The 23,424-nt window shown below is 31.8% G+C and overlaps 3 protein-coding genes and 1 long non-coding RNA gene across 7 annotated transcripts in view; 2 read left to right on the forward strand and 2 right to left on the reverse strand.

Moving 5' to 3' along the window:
- The window catches only part of Lasp (LIM and SH3 domain protein Lasp), a 35,871-nt gene extending 32,735 nt beyond the window's left edge, over positions 1 to 3,136 (forward strand). For all 3 annotated transcript variants that reach the window (XM_067281902.1, XM_067281894.1, XM_067281908.1), the window contains one exon: positions 57 to 3,136. In XM_067281902.1, the coding sequence (XP_067138003.1) occupies positions 57 to 230 (174 nt within the window). In that variant the 3' untranslated portion in view covers positions 231 to 3,136. The remainder of the gene's footprint in view (positions 1 to 56) is intronic.
- Positions 2,993 to 3,412, reverse strand: LOC136984812 (anionic peptide). Its single transcript, XM_067281959.1, has 2 exons — positions 3,272 to 3,412; positions 2,993 to 3,194 (listed from the first exon to the last, which is right to left on the reverse strand). The coding sequence occupies exons 1-2, from the start codon at positions 3,372 to 3,374 to the stop codon at positions 3,070 to 3,072; spliced, it is 228 nt and encodes a 75-aa protein (XP_067138060.1). The 5' UTR covers positions 3,375 to 3,412; the 3' UTR covers positions 2,993 to 3,069.
- A 2,160-nt stretch (positions 3,413 to 5,572) lies between these two features.
- LOC136984823 (uncharacterized) lies at positions 5,573 to 15,171 on the reverse strand. 2 transcript variants are annotated; one of them, XR_010882244.1, is made up of 4 exons: positions 15,112 to 15,171; positions 14,761 to 15,032; positions 13,949 to 14,139; positions 5,573 to 5,924 (listed from the first exon to the last, which is right to left on the reverse strand). It is a non-coding gene; the product is annotated as an uncharacterized lncRNA (long non-coding RNA). The 2 variants fall into 2 exon arrangements; XR_010882242.1 differs by having other exon boundaries at positions 14,761 to 15,128.
- A 2,629-nt stretch (positions 15,172 to 17,800) lies between these two features.
- Positions 17,801 to 22,655, forward strand: LOC136984697 (uncharacterized). The gene is made up of 2 exons (XM_067281787.1): positions 17,801 to 17,908; positions 20,410 to 22,655. The coding sequence occupies exons 1-2, from the start codon at positions 17,815 to 17,817 to the stop codon at positions 22,221 to 22,223; spliced, it is 1,908 nt and encodes a 635-aa protein (XP_067137888.1). The 5' UTR covers positions 17,801 to 17,814; the 3' UTR covers positions 22,224 to 22,655.
- The last annotated feature ends 769 nt before the right edge of the window (positions 22,656 to 23,424 follow it).

The following is a 23,424-nucleotide window of genomic DNA, read 5'->3' on the forward strand; positions in this document are numbered from 1 at the left end:
TTTGCTCTATTCGGTAATTAAACATATTTTTCATATGTTTTTACATTTTTCTTTAGACATTTCGTGCCATGTACGATTACTCAGCACAGGATTCCGACGAAGTGAGTTTTAAGGATGGTGACGTTATAATCAATTGTGTTTCAATTGACAAAGGATGGATGACAGGAACAGTGAAACGCACAGGACAAAACGGAATGTTGCCAGCTAACTATGTGGAACCCATTAACTAAGAACTTTTATTAACTTTTGACTTCACCACAGCTATAGCTGTTGGGTCACATGTGCAGCACTGTGAACAAATCTAGCTCAAAAAAAAAATTATATTAATTATTAATTAATTAACACAGCTTAGCTCAAATTTCTGCATTATCAAATTACTAAAGGCACATTTTTATTGGCGTTTGTTCATAATCTTGTGCCTACATTGCTCTTAGCTGTGCTACTTTTCTCTTCCGCTAAACTAAAATTCACTTTTAGCAGTATGGAAACTTATTTTTCCGAAAACAGTGTTAAACAAAACTCTTCCGATAATACACGAGAATTCATAATTTGGAAAGTTTTAAGACGAAACGACTCTGCACTTCACGTGTCAGTTCGGAAACTCACAATGCTGTCGACTTTGATATTTGTATTGAGGCAGAAAGTCAAGCATGTTTTATTGTTGTAATGAAACTTGTATTGCCATATTTGTTAACAAGAATGTGCATTCCCCATGCTTTGATGATGATAACGTGCAATTGATTTGATATTGCTAAGAACTCCTTTTTTAAATAGGAATTTATATTTAGAATTTAATTGTTTTTTTTTCTGATTATATTTAAAGAATTTATTCTTTGTTTAACAAATTTAAAAAAAATTACAATTTGAAAAAAATGCAACTGTTCTTCTGGATATGGAAGGATATCCTCCAGGAAGAATGGAAAATTGTTAATAATAATAATAATCTAGAGCATTGTTTTGAAAATGATTTTTAAACTTAGACCTGTTCTCTTTTTGCTTGCTTTTCTTTTCTAAAACTTGTCATTCTGATAGTCCATGTAGGAATTGTTATGGCTCGAAGTGAAAACATGATTTATACTTTTCATAAATGTATTTTCTACTCTTTATTTAAGTTTCCTTTGCTTTTGTTTATATACAAAATGATTCGAACTCTGCATTTTTTTTCTGTCATTCCTTTTTTTATATGTTACATAAAATTTTTTTTCAAATTAGTTTGCAGTAAGATTTGACATTGTAATAAATTGGTATTTTTTCGAAAAATTACATCTGTGTTGTCCATTAAGCAATACAGTTAATTTTTTACAACACTTGATCAAAAAGAAAAAAAAAATATATTATATATATATATATATATAAATAAATGAAAAATGATTTTGTAAGATCTTTCTTCGTGGAAAAATAACAAATTGTTGAATGTTTAAAATTTTGTAAATTTTTGTATCTACATTGTGATTTGAGTGAGATTTGTGCAGTAATCCTTCTGCATAAAACACCGTTTTCGAAGCTGCAAATAAGACAAGGTACTGTTGTTTACTCAATTCGCACAGACTGGCGGACACAAACAGTTGCAGACTTCTTGATGGATCAGAAAACGGAATGAGATACTGCATGATATCCTTCGAATTAATCTATATTTAACGTTTTTTGTATTTACGCAATATTAATCTGAGATATTCTTGTTGTATATCTGTCCAAACAATGAAAAAAAAATACACTTTACTATGTAAGTAGGTAAATAAGGTTTTGCTAATTCAATAAAATTGAATTTGGCTTTTTTTAAATTTTACTGTTTTGAGCTAATTAAAAGACAAATGAAAATGTATTATTGGATTGGTAATTTAGTACTCCATATTTACAAAACTACTGTTGGAAGAAAATTATACTTAAGGATGACTGAAGATGAAAATTCTATAGGTGTGTAAACTAGAAATCAGTAGTGGGAATGTATAGAACACTTGGAAATTTTTATATTAGAAATTTGATGTGGGGTAAACTTTTTACTGTGGAGCATTTTAGAGAGACGTGGAGCTGAAGGAGAGGGGTTAGATAGAGGTTGGCAAATCTCCTTAAGCCGGGTCAAAGTTGAAAATACACCACGCGCGCACGCTTGGGATATCGAAGGAAAGTACACTGAAGCAGCTAGAAATTATGGTTACTCTGACGACCAAAGATCTGTGGCTGAACAACCTGGATGTTATGATGTCTCATTTGTTACTAGGTGGCTCTGAATCTCTGAAGAAGGAAATGGCGTGCCACATGAAGATTTTGGTATGAAAACCTTGATCGCCCATCGAGAAGAGGCTAACCCAATCTTGAAGAAGCATTGTCCGGAAGGAAATTACGTGTTTTGGCCATATTTGGCAACGTCACAGTTGCTTCATTTGACCAACATAGGATTGTACATTCCTCCCGAAAACAATGTGTTTAATGTATCCCAACTAAAACCAATTTAATGGTTTTGTACCAGTTAAAGTAAAAACTGTATGGCGGAGTGGGAATTCGGAACAAGATTTGACGATTTTTTTTTCAGATCATTTCGAACGTGTGTGAAGACTGTGTTCAAACGGCAGCAGACAATGAAGTTAATTCGATTCTGTAACATCAACTTCCTGAATAAACTCTCATTCAGTTTACAAACCCTTAATTTGACACTTGTTTTAGAAATTTTGTGGTTTATACGCTCACACTGCCGATGATATGGCTAAATTTAAACTTACAAAAACTATTTTATACAAGAGAAACAATCATCAATTCATTTGTTAGGTATCTAAATTAGTTTGGATTCTAATCATTTATACTTCCACTAATGCAAATCGTGCCTATCCACAACACGATGCCTGGTCGCAACCTCTTAAAGTACCAAATCAGCAATTCATCCATACCAAACTGTTTCCATCTGTTGTAGTGGAAACAAATGCTTCATTAACTAACTCTAAACCAATTTATAATGAAGTACAACAGAAATATTCCTTACCAGAGACAGAAAAACTCATTAAATTTTATTACTTTATTTTCAAAAAAACAAAAACATTACACATCAACTCTAAAAGCGTAGAACTCGAAGTAAAATTATTCAAAATCGTCTTCGAAGTCCGAATTTTCCAGCATGTTAGCCCACATGTCTAATAAAACTAAATCAGCAGGCTCTAAATCCAATAAATCATCTAAATCCAAATCATTCATATCGTCTAATGCTGAAATTTAGAATAAATTGTAATTATTTAAATAGCAAAGAACTCCATTAATTAAAGTAATATATGTAAATACGAACCATCAAAGTCGTCATCGAATGATGCTGGATACGCATCAGTTGTTAAGAACGTCGAAACTAATACACTGACCAGCAGCAATGCAATTAAGGATTTACGAACCATTTTATATATTATAATGAACTGAAAATTCAGAAGTCTGCTGCACCGACACAGATCTTGCTGCTGTTTTAAATTTATATTTCCTCTTTATATACGCTCAGTAACTTAGAATGATGCTCTTGATTGACGTCAGTCTTCGTACACCTGTTTTATCGATTCATATCTGCGATCGTCGCATATTTTAAATGTGATATCTGTCCATTAAGTTGTTTTCTGATGATTCATCGCATTCCTTTTGTAATTCGCATCCTTCAAAATGGCTTCCTTGCAAAATTTATATAGTCGAGTGCGTAATTTTAGTGTTCTCTTCAGCATAGTTTCAATTTTTTAAAGACTGTTGTGCTAATTCCGAAAGAAATACAAAGGTTGCTGTTGAGGACGAACAAAACAGGAACTTTTTTTTTGAGTGCAAAAAGAAGGTTTATTTCCTATAATTTAAAAGGATGTGCATTTCGGGCTTAATGCCCTTCTTCAGATCTAATATTATAGTGACAGCTGGGAATAACTAAATTATTAAAACCGTGGGTAAAATAAGTAAAACTGTAGAAATAATTTTATTTCTACAGTTTTACTTATTTTACCTATGGTTTTAATAATTTAGTTGTTCCAGCTGTCACTAATATGGGGACTGAAGAGGGGCATTAAGCCTAAAGTACATGTCCTTTTAAATTATAGAAAATAAACCTACTTTTTCCACTCAAAAACAGTTCGTGTTGTCCTCAACAGCAACCTTTTGCTAATTCCGAAGGAAATACAACGAATTGAGAGAACAGTGAGCAATCAAGTACTTTGTTATTTAATTAATTATACAGCTTAAGATTTTTCTACTGGGCTATTGGTATTGAAATTGTTGATTCATGCTTATTGGGCAAACAATTGGAAATTGTAATCCAGTTCTGGATTCTATTCGTGTTAACGGTGTAAGAAGAATTTCCATTAAACAGGTAGCTTTTAAGACAATGCTATGGAATTACCTTTGCTTCTATCGTATTTAGTTTTATATTTTAAAATTACAAGGAATTAATCATTAAGATTTAATTAACTGTGTTAATTCGTAGTAGGACAAAGATTCGTCGTGTGCATTCGTTGTTAACGGAGGTGATTTCAAGAAATGGAGGAAGATCCTTTGAAGCCAAATTCTATATTCAATTCGTGTTGATAAGTAATTTTAAATTATTTTCTAAATAATTCGGAAAAATCTTAGTTTATCTTGAAGATATTTTCAAATGGTCAAAATTAAGACAGTGTTCATTAAACGGAAATTTTTCGGAGAAAAATAAATTGTAGTATATGGCACAATAGAAAAATCAAGTTTAAAAAATGTTTAGATACTTCGTAAATCGTCTGAACACTTATGCTTGAAGCAACGTTGAAACAGGCAAAGTCATTGCGCTAAATTCATTAATGATAGGTGTAGATAAATTTATCTACACCTCACTATTGGGCAAACACGTATACTTAAGTATAGTACGTGTTTGTCCGATACAATTCAAACTAGTGTTGACCTCACGTCAAAACAATCTGAAATTGAAAAATTTTAATATTCAAAAATCCCAGATGAGTTTTGACAGGGCCAAACAATGCGACCCTTGGAAATACTATGTGAGAAGACATTTTGTCGCGAAAGATCACAGGGAGAGGGAGATTTCTTGTTTCTCAGCTGAACGGGTGATCTAATTAACAAGTAATCGGAATGTTAATCAGTTCGAGTTTAAAAAGCAACGCCTGTTCTTTAGTAACGTTAAATTATTCTAATGAGTTTCTTTATTTCAATTATTATTTGTGTTTAGTGATTATTTTATGGTGGTTGTGTGTGTTCAAATTCTTTGAAACCAGCAGAACCATTTGGCCAGTGTTGGGTACCCGTAAAATTTAACTCTCATATAAATTACATTAAATATCAAGAGAAAGTTAAGTAGAATGAAATTTGTTTATTTTCTAATGAAATTGAGCTTCATCTCAGAAAATTATATCTCAGGACCAGTTAAAAATTAATTGTAGTCTTGGTGTTTACGACATTCTAAATTAAGATTTTATATTTAACGTCGTCGTCCATTAGAATTTTTTAATATCAGCTTCCACGAAAATACTGTACATTGATGCTGATGGTTATTGTATGTATACTTACTGATTAAACACTAATTAAATTTATCAAATACCGATTCAGAAATGACTTACAGATTTAATAAACTATCGGCAAACACAATCATCAAACATTTTATTCTCCAAATCAATTTTCCTTATTATTGCCGTTAAGAAAACATTAAAAAATTTTTATTAATCTACATTCTCGTTGTATATAATTTTAATGTGTGATGAATAGCGAGACATTAGAATAATTAAAATATTTTAAATTTTCAGGACAGAGTTCTGCATCAAACTCTTCACAAAGTCCAACCATTTGTTATCCGAAAGTACGCATCAAATAAATAAATCGGAATGAAGCTAATTTAATGAATTGACCACATTTTAATCATCATTTACTACTACGTCTTCTGTAGTACCAGGTTTTCCCAGCGACAGAACCAAACAGAAGAGAATTTCTCCATTATTCTGGAATATTCAATTTAAAAACAATGTAAATATTATTTTTTTCATATAAAAGTGATTTATTTTCAAAAAATTTCACGAAATTTTATCTGTGAAATACAAAAGGAAACGTTTTAGTATTTCGCAGATAGTTTCTATAAATAAATATTTTTAAAAATTAACATTTCGACTAATGTTAAATTATTAAAAGCAGTTTATATTAAAATGTCTGGATGGAGTTTACCATTGATGAGACCATATCAACCCAAATATATATATATATATATTTAAAATTATTATTGAAATCGAATTGTAATTGTGTTAGAGTCGAGAATACGATTTAAAATTTTGAATGCAAGAATAAACTTTAAGCAGTTTTTATTAACAAATTAATACAGAAGTCCGGACGGCCGAGCGGTTAATTGGATCGACGAGTACAACAGAATGAGAATAGTGTGTGAACCCAAATTACGTGTCGTACACAATGATCACGTCTACAAACGAGTCTAGTGAATCATAATTTCGTACCATCGGGGTAGTGCCACCAATTCAACGTTAATTACAAAAAACTTCTATGGGCTCATTTTGACGTTCCACTTGGTGCCCGGGGGTACGTGCCTACCTTCACCCGTTAGTTACGCTGATGCGTATCACGTGAACTCTAAGTTGTATTTTATCGTTCCATACCACAGGCACTTTTCCAGGCCTGTCATGTATTAGTTTGTGTGTCGATTGTAGAAACGCATAATTCTGGAAATTGGCTATTTTTTTAATTAAACGTTCTGCTGCTGTTATTTTAAAAGGGAGTCCTTTTGGAAAATCTTTTATAAGTTGGCCAGGTCCACAATGGGACTGTCAGATGGTGATGGACCTGCTCGACATAGTTGGACAGACCACCACCGCCACAACCCAAAGATTCATCTTATTTTCGACTGGTTCAGATTTGATTCTGGGTCCCCAGAGTGGTAGGCTGCCACCTTAATCATTCGGCCATCAAATTTTTTGATTTTTCAATTAAAGTGACTTTTATGTAGAAAATTTTAATATGGGTATTAGTTACATAAAATTAAAAAACAGCCATATGTATTATATTACACAGAATTCTGGATTTATTCTAGAATTGTATAAATTTGATGCAATATCATATTTTTGAAATATTGAATAAAAATTGCAATAAAAGGTAATTAAGTAAAATAAGAAATGATGCGGGAGAACAAAGCCAAAAGCAACTATTCGGTTGGTTGGTCCAAAAATAAGTTAACATATGTGAATTTTTACAAAAGTTTACAAAACATGGGGATGTCCATTAATTATATGTACAGTTTGAAGGAAGGGGGAGGGGTCGCGAAAAGTACATCGTTGTACACGGTGAGGAGGAAAGGGGCGGAGGCATTGTCTAGCAAACCTGACAAGCCTACTTTATTAGTCAGACGAATAAATTGTCACAAAATATTTGCAGAATCTTTTAAGCCATTTCTCCACTGTGAGATGGGTCCACGAAGTATTTTACACGTAATTAAAAGGGAGCGGATTTGAGAAAAGCACGATACGTCATTGCATATCACACAGCAGGGAGGGAGCGAACCAAAAATGACTCAAAAACTACACAACTAATGGAAGGCCTCATTTTTATTCTTTTGTAGAGTTGACATCTTTTGACCTTTAGTTTGCTCATACATTTTGTTTTATTGTATATGCGTAGTTTTCAATTATTTTAATTTTTCCTCTCTGGTCCATATTATATTTTCTGTTTTCGTAGTGTTAATACCGAGTTAATACAAAAACGGTATTTACCGCCATCTATGAGTGATTATTGTAAATCTGTTTAAAAAGTTATAGCACTTATTTAAAATTAATTTCTAAAGAATATAATATATTAAAGATATAAGACATACTAATTAGCCTACTAAGCTCATTAATTGAGCAGAGTCATTTATTGGGCTGAAATTTTCAAATTGCATACCTCTACATTTCCACTGTTGCTGTCTGTGCGTTTGGACAATGGAGTTAATTAGATGAAAATCGAGACCAAATACGGTAAACTTATTTTTAAATTAAAATATTAAAAATTGCAATTTAACACGCTCTCCATTATGTACTATGTAAGTATACAGGTTTTATATAGCACCAAGTTTTTATAAAACAAAACGGTCAAAAAAAGCTAAAACTTAGAGGAAGTAGAATCATCTCTACTGGGATTCGAACCCGGGATCTTTGAATGCAAGTTCAACATACTCTCCCCTGTACTACAGGACTTTCATTTACTTTTTTTCTTTTAAATTTATCTTTAATAGGTGATAAATGAATTACGGAATTTTTTTAAAAATGTAGCAACGAGTTGCGTAACTTTCCCGGCTGTTGTGAGATTCCATTTAAAAATAACTTTCATATTATTAATCAGAATAAATAAATTTGTGTGGGGTCCCACCTATTATGAGATTTTTTAATTAAAATCTTTTTATATCATTGATTGATATACAATGGAAAAAAATTAATTTTGAGGGTAGTGATGAGTTTTATACAAAATTATAAATGCTAATAACGAGAAAAAAACCTTCGATGTCCGACCCCACTCGAGATTCGACCCCCTCTATCTTCCCAATCCCTCGACCTTTGACCACCAAAATTTAATATCATCAATGCCCATTATACACAAGCTACCACACCAAATTACGTTTTTCAATCATTACCCAATCCTGAGATATTAAACGAAATAGATTCTTTCAATATTTTATCACTATGCATGCCACCAGCGGCCGAGTGGTTAAAAGGATTTTTTAACTACCGGTAAATATCAAACTCAGCATTTTTAAACATTTAATGAAACATCAAACACCTTCTATCGCTGAGAAATGCTTATTTAACGAAACACTAACACACCCTAATAGAATAGGCCATCTTCAGGTGTAATTGAATTCCAACGTATTTTAAAATTTAACGATGGAACGTCCGAACAATATATAAATTTAAAACGAATATAATACATAAATTAACAAATAAATAACAAAATAAAATATATTAAATACACTGAAGCAACAACGATATAAATAATAAAATACATAAAAATACATCATTTTATTTTATTCTCAGCGATAGAAGGTGTTTGATGTTTCATTGGCTACGATTTAAAAGATCCATTTAAAGGAAGTTTGGCCGGGTTGTGAAGGACAGGACCAACATATCAGGGTCAGACCACCGCGAAAAAATCCCTAAGGAGTTACTCCCCGGATTCAATTTCGGATCCTCTGAGCATGTTCCTCCGAGCATGTTCCTATTGTATAATTTGTCTTGTTATAGAAAGTGGCATCTGTCTGACACACACTATAATTCAGAAATGTCTTTTAAAGGGGCTTATTTATTTAATAAATACCTATTATAATTTTTATTCAATGATTTATTTCAGGCTGGCCCCCGATGTGATTTTCTGTGGCCTGCAGCCACGATGCTCTAAAATTAAATAAAACAGCTTACAGATCAAAATTAACTGATAAATATCTGCCATAATGATGATTGTTTGTTTTCAGTTTTTGAATCCAGGTATTGGAATAGTACTAGGAGGAAGATAACGCTGGCAAGTTTCCGATGGAAACAATTAATTTTAGTTTTATAAATATGTACATGTACATGAAATAAAATAAATGTTTAAATTAAAGCAATACTACTACAATTATATATTGTTGAGTTGAATTCTCTGGACTACATAATGTGTTTTAATTGCCCTATCTATATTCCTGCATTTTCACTTCAAATTATAATTTTAAGAAAATTTGTAAATTTGGCCCGCATGAATCTTACCAGTCGCATTAATGGCCCGTTGTTTAAATAAGTTTGACACACCTGATTAATTTTATAGCTAATTAGCGACCGAATGGTTAAAAACGTATATACAGGAGCGAAATCTGACCCGACTGGTCGCGGGTTCGCGCCTGGCCACGTGGAATTTCCCAGATTTTCTTCACCAGGTGATGGAGTGGAGTGATGGGATAACGCCCATCACTCCATTCCTTTATTTCATGTATGGTCTACTATATTTTATATGCAAGTTCTATGGATAAAATGTTTGTTTTGTGAAGTTATGGTAACGCAACACTTGGGCAATCTGCTTAGGGGGATGCTTTCCGGGAGGTTTTTTAAGGGTAACCGGCCGTATTCAGACATTATAGACGTGGAGAAAATCCGGAAAAGCCCACGTTGCCAGCCCGTTCTGGCGAGGCGGGAACCCACAACCGAACATCTAGTGTTCAGGGAACGGAACCGCTTGGTCACTGGTAGTCCGATAAAATGTAAATCAGATAAATTAGTGATAATCGAAACTATTCTCTAAATTTTAAATATTCCCCTTCAGAACAGCATATAGGCCGAAATTGTTTAAGTGAATATTTTGTTTCTCTTACATTACTGGATAGCTTACATCACAATTTACTTATGACAAATATTTGTTCCTCGGTGTTAAATTTGTTTTATCCTCTAGGAATTATAATTTTTGTTTACTTTTCTATAGCAGAGAAAGTGTGGCCATCGGTCAAAACTGACTTTACCCAGAGTTTTACATTTTTGGACCCAGGAGACCTTGAAACATCGAGAAATGTAGAAAAAAACAGGTTTTTTTCTGTGTGGATGTGTGGAGGCGCGATTTTGTTCACCCATTTCAAAGCTTAATAACTCCCGTGTCTTTTGTTAAAAATTTATAAAAATTTTGCAAGGAGATTTCTGTATTAGGAACATCGATGCTGTTAAATTTTGGTGGTTAAAGATTAACGGGGTGGGGAGATAGAGGGTGTTACCTGTCGTATCTCGAGAGGAGTCAGACTTAAGATTTTTACTCGTTATTAGCATTTAAATTTTTTTTAAACTAATCCTTACCATCAAAATTAAGCTTTTTGCTATTTTATAATAATTAAGTTATATAAAAAATTTTTAAAAATATAATATAATAGGTGGCGCCATACGTAGTTTTAAACATTGTTACCGGGAAATTCGTGCTACGGGCCCACCAGTGGCCGAGTGGTCTCCGTTGCAGCTCATAGCAATGGTGACCTGGCCCTAAACACTGGGAAGTTCGGTCGTGGGTTCGCGCCGCGACTCGGACAGGCTGGCTGCTAGGAGTTTTCCGGGTTTTCTCCTAGCCAATAACGACTGAATAGGAGGCCAGTTCCCCATAAAAGTCCTCTCGGAAGGCACGGTTTCCCGCGCGATACGTTAAGGCCGTGAGAAAAACGGCCGGCTCTTCGGTCGCATAGCGATCATCGCGACACTCATCGGAGAAAAAAGCTATATATATATATAGGGCTATAATCTCCATATGAACCAACATCATACAAAGACAAGAGGAGGAGAAGTCGTGCAACGAGGTTGCCAGCTTTTTTTTAAAATAATTACATCATTTTGTTGAATATTACTAAATGACTGTCGGATCGCTTCGTTAGACATCTAGCACGTGTTCGTGAGACATTTTTAACCTTACAAGATTCTAATTTATGTTCCGAAATTAAACAAAATCTGTTTTAATTTACTTTTCAACATAAAGTTTTACATGATACATATTTTATGTAGAATTCATTTATAGAGAAAACACAAACTAAACTGCTTAAGGCTTCGTGCTACGAGGGGCTTTGTAAATTTATTAATATTTGACTCGAAGGGCTTCTTGTATATATTAGAGCTTAGCAAGTGTAAATTCGGCTCTATATTTTCTTCGCAGACATTATTCTCACGCTCATAATCCAGAAAGAGTGAGCAGCAGTCTAAAGGAGAGTACAGCCCTAAAAATTCGGCAACTTTCTCCACACCACCCTGTCCAGACGCACCGTCTTTGCTTCAGACACACTCATGCCTCTTCTAGCACACTTCCTCACATTCTCTTTATTTCTCAACACCTTACATTTTTTCAGATAACTTGTTCCATCCAAAACTTCCCCTACCATCTTTTCATGTATACTCTCTTCGAAGGTTGTTCTCCTTTCACTTTCTCAACATGGCTGAATCAATGTAGAACCAATTTACTTACCTCTGAAGCACACTCTTCTAGCACGTGTTCGTTTCTCACGTGTATTTTCTTCCATTTAATAATATTAACTCACCTTATCAGCTTAAAATGGCGGTGACAAATCTTATAAAATTATTATTTATATTCTAACATTAATTTTATTTCTCGGTCTACACACATTTCCCACCAAAGTAGTTCAGTATTACAAAATTGTAGTGACAAATTACTGTTTTAACACTTAAAAATTCTAATTTATGCTTTAAAAAATTAAATAAAAGTTATTTTAATTCACACCTCAGCATAAACAATTTCACGTGATGCACATTTTATACGTAAACAAGATACAACTTTAACATTATCTTGACATTCTCCTCCTTTAGGGGGAGATAATATTAAAATTTCAGTAAATATAAATAACTACTACTATTATTATTATTTTTTAACTAAACATTTTAAGACATGTTAACTTATTTCTAGATATTTTATTTAATATTATATGTGTCAATAGACAATTATTTTGACCTTTATCCTAAAAAACTTGCATAAAATATAGACAATACTTTTCTTTCTTGTGGAAGTAAAATGATTTGTTTGTTCCTTGTTACAACGTCGTACGAGGTATTTATTATTTAATATTACTGCTTTGCCCAAGATCAAGTTTTACTGAAGTAAATAAAAGACATGTTTAAATCAAACACGATCTAATAATAATGGATAATGACTTATAAATAAACGAATAACTTGTCTATCGTTTACCGTGCTCAATATGTATGATGATAATAAGCGAAAGAATAAAATATAACTAAGTGCCTACTAAACAATACACCCGTCTATTCCCTGAAGAAAATACTACCCTTAAAAACACTTATCTACCCCTAAAGAGGATACTCTTTCTATATCCTAAAAACTCCTATCGTCTATAAAAATTCCTCTTTACCTCCAAAAATACTTCCCTATCACTAAAATTATCTCTCACCCCTAAAGAATAAAATGTTACTTTTTAAAACCTTGTTAATTATAATTTATTTTCATAATTTGTATAAACAAATTTAAATGTAGTAAAACGGCATTTTAATACGAATTAAAAGAAATTAAATCTTTTAATTATTTTTCTAATGACGTCGCAACATCTGTTAATGATACTTTTATTTAAATTACACAAATGACAATTTAATTAATTTGTATACTTTTACCCTCAAAAAAGTTTCTTTTCGCTTTCTGCGACTGAATTAATAAGATATTTATTTAGCACATTTAAAACATTCAAATTACAAATCTTGTAAAAATCTTTTTATTGTTCTTTGGGAATTTTTAAATACTTTAACAATTTTTTAAAAATTTAATTAACTTTATATTTAAAATTTACTTTATGGTTTTCTTTACTTTAAATACTCTAACTATAAATTTTATTTCCGTAAGCAAAATATGATAAAGGGCTCTTCAATGCCCAGGCCCTAGCCTATCTACATTCGTAATTTAAACAAAATTATAATTTGAACAAATACAAAAAAATATAAGTTTTTAATTGTATAAGAAAAATATTTATACTGTTCCGTAAAGCGTGCCCGAAGCCTGGTCTGGCCCCTTCGTGTCACGAGCCCTTAAGTGCTGCGTAACTGCGCTTAATAGTAGTTACTCCAGTGCGCCTATATCTCTGTAAAACCTCAAATATCTTTTACCTCTTTTATACTTTTCATATATTTATATCCATACGTTTTTATCTTCTATGCCAGGGATGGCGAACCTTTTTGAGTCCGCGTGCCATATTGTAAGCATACTTATCTTTAAAGATGTTAATGCGTGCCAAAGTCTTAGACTTCGAATAATGATATTTAAAGAAATTAAACGAATACGCTTTAATTCGAATAAATGTAAAAAAATCTGATTGAAAAAATAGATAATCAGGTAATAAACAGAAAGGATGATTGAAAAAGACAGAAATCATATGATACATTACGTGCCAGATGATTTCTGTTACGTGCCACAGGTTCGCCATCCCTGTTCTATGCCATCTATATTCTCTATACCTCTCATATAGTTATAGATATCTATATCTTTTTACCTTCTTGCCTTTGACTCTCTATTCTTTCTATGCCTTTATTCCTTTCTCTATTCTCTCTTCTCTTTTGCTTTATTCTCTATACCTTCTATTCTTTCTATACCTTTCTATGTTCTTGTCTTTCTACACCCTTTATACTTTCTATATCTTTTTACTTTCTTAATCCTCTAAACCTTCTATAGTTTCTACACCTTCTACAGAAAGTAAACAAAATATGGACAGTAGAAAAAGTATAATAGTTTATAATAATTTCTATTTAATAATATAATTAGATATAAATTATTTCCTATAATTTATAATGCATTTTCGATATTTCATCATCATATATTTAATGTCATATAATACTTCGAAGTCTTAAAAAGTAAGTAATAAAGTCTTCAAGTAAGAATTATCATAAAATAAAGAAATCACTTACATTGTTATCGAACAATTTAGTTTATTCTTTTATTTTACAGACAATGATATAGAGATTTTTAAAAATTTTTATAAATAAAAATTAATTTTTTTTAAATGTTACATTAAGTGAAGTGTAAGACTCATTTTCAGTTTTATTAAATGAAATATTTAAACAGGTTTTAATCTCAAAAATTAAAAAAATTTAGAAACTTAAGTTTTTCTAGAATATTTTCTCAACAATTTACAAGGAAAAAACTTCTTATATTAAAGAAATTAAAATATTTTCTATATTTAAAGATTAGTTTTGTTTATTGTAGAAATAAACAAAAATTTTCAGAAATTGTTTTTGTTTTTTACAATTAAAATTTTTTACTATTTCCAAGGCCACTTATAGATCGAGAATAGGCCTGGCCACTTACCTTTTTGAGACCTGAAGTGCTAAGTTAGTTCTCTCTCCTCTCTCCCTCTTCTCTTTTTTCTCTCTCTTTCCCCTCTTACTCTCTCTTCTCACTTCCCCTCTCTCTACTCTCTTCCTCTCTCTCTCTCTACTCTCTTCCCCACTCCTACTCCTTTCTTCTCTCTCTCTCTTTTTCTCTTCCCCTTTCTTTCTCCCCTTTTCCTTTCTTTCCTCTCTCTTCTCTTTATGTCTCTCAGAGTTCAGAGAGGCTCTGACAGCTTACCTTGAAGCCTTCTGATAAACAAAAATAGCCTTAAAAATTTTTTTATTATACGAGGTACAGTACTTTTTAAATAGAAAATTCTCTTTTTACGAATTTTATTAATTCACACAACGGAATGAATAATTTGTAGCAAAAGTTCTTGAGGCCCTTGTAAATGCGAGGCCCGAACTAAATATCTTTTTACAGACCTCTTGTGATAGGACCGGTAATTACTTAAATATTACTACGTGATTAATGAAGAAATTAAAAAGTAAATTATGATTAATTATAATCCACACATTTAGATTACTCCCGTAGATTATAGTCTAAATACTAGAATTAAATTAATGCCCTTGAAATAAATTTTACTTTTAAAGTTATTATATAATTTTACACCTGCTTTTAAAAGGCCAGAAAATATATTAATTTTCTGTATAATTATTGCAGATTGCTTAATTATTAGGTTATATAAAGAAGCATCCCTTGCAGCATCAACAGTTTCCAGTTCAGGTGAGTACTTATACTGTAATCTGTATAGAACTATACTATTGATATATTCTATACATTTACTACTTTATAATAAAATTGATTGTAAAATATTTTAAATAAAAAAAAATTTTTACAGATTTTATTTTCTAGATTTTAAAATTTTCATTACTTCATTTCTAGAATAAAAAATTCTATAATTTTAATCTAGTTTTAGTTTGTTTTATTCTAGAATTAAAAATAAAACTTAGATTGAAATTTCTGTATAAGAATTTTAGATTTATTACAAAATCAATTTTGAAGAATAGTTTTTATACTCAGTGCCGTAACTAGCCATTCCTGTGCCCTGTGCAAGAATTTGCATTTAGGTCCCTTAACTAATTAGGTTTGGGAAATTAATAAAACAAATACACGCTTTTTGGGCCCCCCTTCCAAGTGGGCCTTGTGCGGATGCACCTGTTGCAGTTGCCTACTTACGGCACTGTTTATACTTTAAGAAAGACACAGTCGAACCTCCAAACAACGGACACTTTAAATAAAGGCCACGTTTTATGTCCCTTTCAGTGGCCGTTATTCAGAGGTTTTATTATATAATTAAAAAGTATATGTTATGATGTACAGGAGCAAGGCACTATTAAAATCTACAGCATATATTTTAAATTAGATAAATTAAAAATTGCAGCCTGGCATTTTGTCGATTTTTGTTCTTGCAGTTCTTTACAAAAATAAACAATTAAATTTGATTACGGAATAAAGTATAAGTTCAAATTATTCTAAAATTACTTATAGACCTATCTTAACTTATTCTAGAAAAATTTAATTTAATTAATTTTATTTACGTGAAGTTCATTGGATTTTAAATATATCTTTTCTCTCTAGAACATTTTTTGTAGCAGTTATGTAAGATATAATCTTTCTGTTTCAGGGACGTGCTGTCTACAAAATTTCTATTACAATTTAAATGTTATAGATTTTGTTTTCCTTTTTCAGGAATTAATGATTTTTCCAGGCTTTTTGCGATTTAAATAGGCTTTTATAAATTATTCTGTCTGTTTCGGAAATTAAAAGAAAAACCCTTTCAGGAAATTTTTACTGAAATATAAACGTTAGAGATTTTTAATTTTTGAAACAGAATAACCTTGCTAGAAAATTTCTATTACAATTTAAACGTTACAGATTATTTATCTATTTCAGAAATTGACAAATTTTCTAGAATATTTCTGTTCAATTTGTTCAAAAGTTGTTAATTTCTGAAATAGAAACAAAGCTCAATTTCTGAGCTTTGTTTCTATTTAAAGAAATCGACAACTTTTCTAGTATTTTAGAATATTTCTATTGTAATTTAATTGTTATAAATTAATTTTGTTTCAGAAATTGACGAGTTTTCTAGAATATTTTCTATTACCGTGTAAAATGCGTGACATTTTAAAAATAATTTCGGATATAAATAAATATTCAGAATTTTTATACTATTTTTAAACGTTATTTAAGCTTCGTTATTAACTAATTTACTATTCTTACCGAATTTAAAATAAAAGATAAATAAAAATACAATTTATTTTTCTATTATCAAATTGATTATTATAAATAAAAAATATTCTCTATTATAATCAATAATAAATATATGCACTTAAAATTGGATTATTTATCTATATTCATTTTTTCTTAATATTTTAATTATACAGCGATATTTTTAGTGATAAATGCTACAATTTTTACATGTAAATATTAATAAATGGTGAAAAACATGTAAAATTTTTACACGAATCTGCAATTTATCATCTGTAATATATTATTATTTAAGTTGTCATCGCTTTCAGGAACGAATGTGACCAAAGCTAGCCTTAAACCATTGTATAAGTTATAAAACTAATGTTACTAAAATATTTATTAACTGTAAATATAACGTTTTAAAAGCTCTACTCACTATCAATAATTGAAAACAGTAAAAGCTGAGTTCCGTGGTGTTGAAAAATTCTGTGTATTTGTTAATTAATAATATATACTGGTGGTGTTCACTGTCAATGTTCAGGCTCAGTACTCGACAGAGAGTTTATTAATTTATGGTATAAAAATGGTAAGATATATTCAAATCATTGATTTTTATCGTAAAAATTTTTTAAGAAATAGTTGAATTGTATAATATTATTAACATTATTGTTATTTATTAAAACTTTTAAGGGTCTATACTGTAAAATATCTTATGTTATATTAAACTATGTTCTTCTGTTACTACTTTACTCTTTTAGCAGTTTCGTAAAACAGATCTTTATATTCAAAAATAATTAATTTCGTGTACTAATACTTTAAATATTTGTAATTTCAGAAATGGATTCGAAGGAAAAGGGTTTTCTTCTAACTCTTTTCTTTATTACAAATTGGTGTTTAATTGATGCTCGGCTAGTCAATGGAATATTCCAAAGTAAGTAAAATTGATTTCATTGTAAACTAGTTGCGTGTTCCTGGCGGTACTCGAAGTTTTTGGGGTGAAAAATTGGTAGAGGTTGAGTTGGGAGAGGGTCTTAGTAACTGAAATATATTAATACATTTATTAACTCGAGCATTTACAATAATGAAACTGCAAAACACAATTGCTTGGGTTTAAATAGAGGTGAGTTTTAGGGGTCGATCGGGATGAGGACTCTACACTATATTTTCTAGTTTGTCAAAGATTATTCATCCCAAATTTGGTGCAGATACATTGAACGGTATAGAAGACCTTACCTAGCATACAATATTTGTCAGGAATTAACTAGATAACAGCTACAATATGCCTATTACTGAGATTTTGACAGGTTTGACCCTGCTGACCCTAAATGGGGCTGGCAGTCCATACGGGTTAGCCTCGTCAAGACCCCATGAATGAGCAACACGGAGCGAAGCTCCGAATTAGGATTTCTCAAACGGGATCCCGGAATCCCGGTTGTTTTTTTAACCCGGGAAATATCCCGGGAAATTTTTTTTATCACGGGAAATCCCGCAAATTTCTTAAAAATTCACTTTTTTCTTATTTTATATTAATGTTGGGGAAATTTTGCAAATAGAAAGTATAATTAACTCATAAACTGTCAGAATACATTTGTATTTATTAATTTTAAACCTACTTATTAGTTTTTTTTTTTAATTTTTACTCGTTATGGCACTTCACAAATGGTCAATAATCAATACGTTGCTTATTTGTGGCAGGACTCTCAAAATTCTTTACCTGTAATATCTGTAATAATTGTGCTTATGTTGTCTTAATTTTTAACCATGCCCAGTAGCTTCAATAACTGCGTAACGCCAAGTTGTGCAAATTGGGCCAGAATACGAACAAAGTCTGCAAGTATGAAGTTTTTCTTCATAACCTGATTATTAAAGACAAACGAACTGCCGAATTATTGGGCTATGATGTTTCAACTAAAGCAGTCGAGGTAGACAAATCAAGAATACTAGGGAACAAAAACTACAATCTCGAAAACGAACTAGAAATCTTTCAGGATACAGGTGAAAAACACATAATATTTTTCTTCTCTTAAATGCATTAAACACAATTCCAATCACATCAATTGAATCGGAAAAGGCATTCTCGGTAGCAAGACTTTTCATTACTAAAATAAGAATTAGATTGAGTGATCGGAGTATTGACCATCTTTGCTTTTTAAAATCTTATAAAAATTTACAATATTTTGTATTATATTTTATTTAAAAAACGAAAATTGCCTTCTAAGTTAGAAGTTTGATCTGAGTTCATTTTTTAAAAACTCAATTCAAAGCATTTTGTTGTTGTTGTTGTTGTTGTTGTTGTTGTTTGTTGTTGTTTTGTTGTTGTTGTTGTTGTTAGTATGCAGTTTCCAGTAAACTGTAATAAATTTTTTTTATTTGTGAAAATTTCTAGTAGTTCAAAGGAAATTTTTAATATATATCTTAATAGCGTTATGAATATGATTCTGGAGGTTGCGGAGCGTCTTAAATTACTTTAAAAGACGAAAAATAATTATATCATTTGATTTCATGATAATTTGTATATCGTTAAAAATAATTAATTTTGTCCCGGGATCCCGGGAAACAGTTCACTTTTATCCCGGAATCCCGGGACAAGCAAAAGACCGGGAAATGAGAAACCCTACTCCGAATCATACTATTCACGATAAATTATGGCGGTTATGGTAGATTCGAATCCTAATCTCCCAAGTAGATGGGATGATCCTTATCAAAGCCATTTCGCAGATCTGAACGTATTTCGAGTTGTAATTAAAATTTATATAGCAAGCTGCAGTTGAAGATAAATTAAAACTTTTTTTAGTTAAATTATGTTATTTTAATATATTAATAGTTTTATTAGAACACCTATGGCTGTAAGAGTCTCTTAACAATTACGGAGTGAAGGCAGGTATGTTTATAATTGGTCATTAGTTAGCGAATCAAATATAAAGATAGAAAGAACATAAATATACAAACTTAACTACATAGTAGTTATGCTGTAGCATTAACATTAACGAGAATTTATTATTATTTAAATTAGTTTTTAAACATTTTTACTTAGGTTGATTTTCAGTACGAATCAAACATATCCTGATTTTTTTACAGTTAGTTTTCCATTCCATGCTCACGCTAGCCTATCCCGTTGTGAATGAGTATCATCCATTAGACTTTAGATATAACGTGCTGATGATTCATACCCTTAAAGCCTATAATATAGCTCACAACACAGAATGTGCTGCTAATAGAGATTCCTATTGGAATTGATTTAAGTCAATTCAAACAGGAATCTTTATCATGAATTCTTGTAACGACTTTACACGTAATAATTTTGTATTTTAAATCTGTATCAGCAATCTCTGGTTAAAAACAGAAATGTGATTTAGTTAATTTTATCTAAATTAAAAAGTTTTGCAATAAAATTTTATTTAAAAACACTGATTTTATTATTATTATTTGCAGATAATCATGAAGCACCAAAATGGCCTTATAAAAATGCACTTGATTCACCTTTAAGTATTAATTACAAAACTCCGCATCATAAAAATTATAACGTTCCCCCAATTGTCAAAAATTATCCAAAGTATAATGATCAAAATAGAGAATTGTCGTGGATAATGAATTATTATCCATTAATGAAAAGCGACCGCAACGATGATGATGATTATTATAATTTAGATGATGGCTCTCCTGAAATGCCATGGCTGAATAATGATTATTCCTACTTTGGCGATGATGATTCTTATTTAAATAAGGGCATCTTTTTGAATTCTAATTTAAAAATTCCAAAAAATGCTTCTCAAGTGATTCATCATTTCATATTAGAAATTCCTCATAATCTATTCGAGGGTGACAACACAAAATCCAAGAATCAAAACCTAACTGATGATCTCTGTATGGCAAAGATTCTATATCCATTGTTTGAAGGCAGAAGAGGTAATAACATGATCATTGGTTACATGGATCATAGAGTAATGATGAATCCGGGTATGATAAATACAGAGTTGAGTGAGAACATGTATAACTCTTCTCTCTTCTATCAAAATTACGCAAATTTATATCACAATTTCACTCGTACGATGATCCTAAACCATAAGAAACTACCACTTTACCTGGATATTGCACACAAAAAGGTGTTTATAGGCTATTTGCATCATTTAATTCTCAACGCAACTAGTTATGCAATGTTAAACAGAAATTTATACATGGAGCAAATTTTAAAGCAATACCCAAATATGGATAATAATTTGATGCAAAGATTACATAACGAAATGCAACAAAGTTCATTAACTAATATGCATCACGTGTTGGTGAATTTGCCATATCCTGATAATTATGAAGAATTTTTAAGAGATCGATACCCATTACAGTTATATCAAGGATATCAAACGATTGTAAATGGAATGAATTGGAATGGTTATCCAGCACAGAACACTAGAGTAGCTTTCTATTTACATCATCCATTGTCCATTCCAAATTGGTATAATATGAACGAAAACACAGGAAATGACAATGAACCATATCTCCAAAGATATTTGAGTGCTTTATCAGATGACATTGCACACAAACACAATTTCTTACTCAATCAACCGCAACAACATAACGCAGTAGCATATAATTATTGGTTGCAAAATAATGATGTTCCAAATAATCAATATTTTACAAAAATTATACTACATTATTATATTCCCTTGTCAAAAACACTTCTTTCTATGAATAAGTTGAAGGAAATATTAAGGAGAAAACAAGAGTGGTGGAGACATAACAGAGAAAGAAACAATAGGGAACCACTTACATCTGAAATGCCAGACAAAGACTCGTGGGAGTTTGCAACAGAAAAAATTATAGAACAAGAAACGTCCAGTGAACCAACAAACATAGAAGAAATTCTTGAGGAATTGAAAGAAAAACAAGAAGAAAAATTAATGCAGAACATATGGGAACCGACAGGACAAGAAACGTCGAGTGAACCAACAAACATAGAAGACATAATTAAGGAATGGAAGGATGAGCAAGAAGAGAAATCGACACCGAACATATGGGAACCGACAGGACAAGAAACGTCGAGTGAACCAACAAACATACAAGAAATACTCGAAGAATTGAAAGAAGAACAAGAAGAGAAATCGACACCGAACATATGGGAACCGACAGGACAAGAAACGTCGAGTGAACCAACAAACATACAAGAAATACTTGAAGGAATTGAAAGAAGAACAAGAAGAGAAATCGACACCGAACATATGGGAACCGACAGGACAAGAAACGTCGAGTGAACCAACAAACATAGAAGACATAATTAAGGAATGGAAGGATGAGCAAGAAGAGAAATCGACACCGAACATATGGGAACCGACAGGACAAGAAACGTCGAGTGAACCAACAAACATAGAAGACATAATTAAGGAATGGAAGGATGAGCAAGAAGAGAAATCGACACCGAACATATGGGAACCGACAGGACAAGAAACGTCGAGTGAACCAACAAACATACAAGAAATACTCGAAGAATTGAAAGAAGAACAAGAAGAGAAATCGACACCGAACATATGGGAACCGACAGGACAAGAAACGTCGAGTGAACCAACAAACATAGAAGACATAATTAAGGAATGGAAGGATGAGCAAGAAGAGAAATCGACACCGAACATATGGGAACCGACAGGACAAGAAACGTCGAGTGAACCAACAAACATAGAAGAAATACTTGAAGGAATTGAAAGAAGAACAAGAAGAGAAATCGACACCGAACATATGGGAACCGACAGGACAAGAAACGTCGAGTGAACCAACAAACATAGAAGACATAATTAAGGAATGGAAGGATGAGCAAGAAGAGAAATCGACACCGAACATATGGGAACCGACAGGACAAGAAACGTCGAGTGAACCAACAAACATAGAAGACATAATTAAGGAATGGAAGGATGAGCAAGAAGAGAAATCGACACCGAACATATGGGAACCGACAGGACAAGAAACGTCGAGTGAACCAACAAACATAGAAGACATAATTAAGGAATGGAAGGATGAGCAAGAAGAGAAATCGACACCGAACATATGGGAACCGACAGGACAAGAAACGTCGAGTGAACCAACAAACATAGAAGACATAATTAAGGAATGGAAGGATGAGCAAGAAGAGAAATCGACACCGAACATATGGGAACCGACAGGACAAGAAACGTCGAGTGAACCAACAAACATAGAAGACATAATTAAGGAATGGAAGGATGAGCAAGAAGAGAAATCGACACCGAACATATGGGAACCGACAGGACAAGAAACGTCGAGTGAACCAACAAACATAGAAGACATAATTAAGGAATGGAAGGATGAGCAAGAAGAGAAATCGACACCGAACATATGGGAACCGACAGGACAAGAAACGTCGAGTGAACCAACAAACATACAAGAAATACTCGAAGAATTGAAAGAAGAACAAGAAGAGAAATCGACACCGAACATATGGGAACC

Source organism: Centruroides vittatus, unplaced genomic scaffold (genome assembly GCF_030686945.1).
Source record: "Centruroides vittatus isolate TY-2023 unplaced genomic scaffold, ASM3068694v2 contig_120, whole genome shotgun sequence".
In the NCBI taxonomy this organism is placed as follows: Eukaryota; Metazoa; Arthropoda; class Arachnida; order Scorpiones; family Buthidae; genus Centruroides; species Centruroides vittatus.

Bases quoted from the DNA above. Each gene is read 5' to 3' on its own strand.
- LOC136984812 (XM_067281959.1), bottom strand. From the start codon at position 3,374: ATGGTTCGTAAATCCTTAATTGCATTGCTGCTGGTCAGTGTATTAGTT. The intron at 3,195-3,271 runs GTTCGTATTTAC...TCTAAATTTCAG, and splicing joins ATTCGATGACGACTTTGATG to CATTAGACGATATGAATGAT.
- LOC136984697 (XM_067281787.1), top strand. From the start codon at position 17,815: ATGGATTCGAAGGAAAAGGGTTTTCTTCTAACTCTTTTCTTTATTACA. The intron at 17,909-20,409 runs GTAAGTAAAATT...TATTATTTGCAG, and splicing joins AGTCAATGGAATATTCCAAA to ATAATCATGAAGCACCAAAA.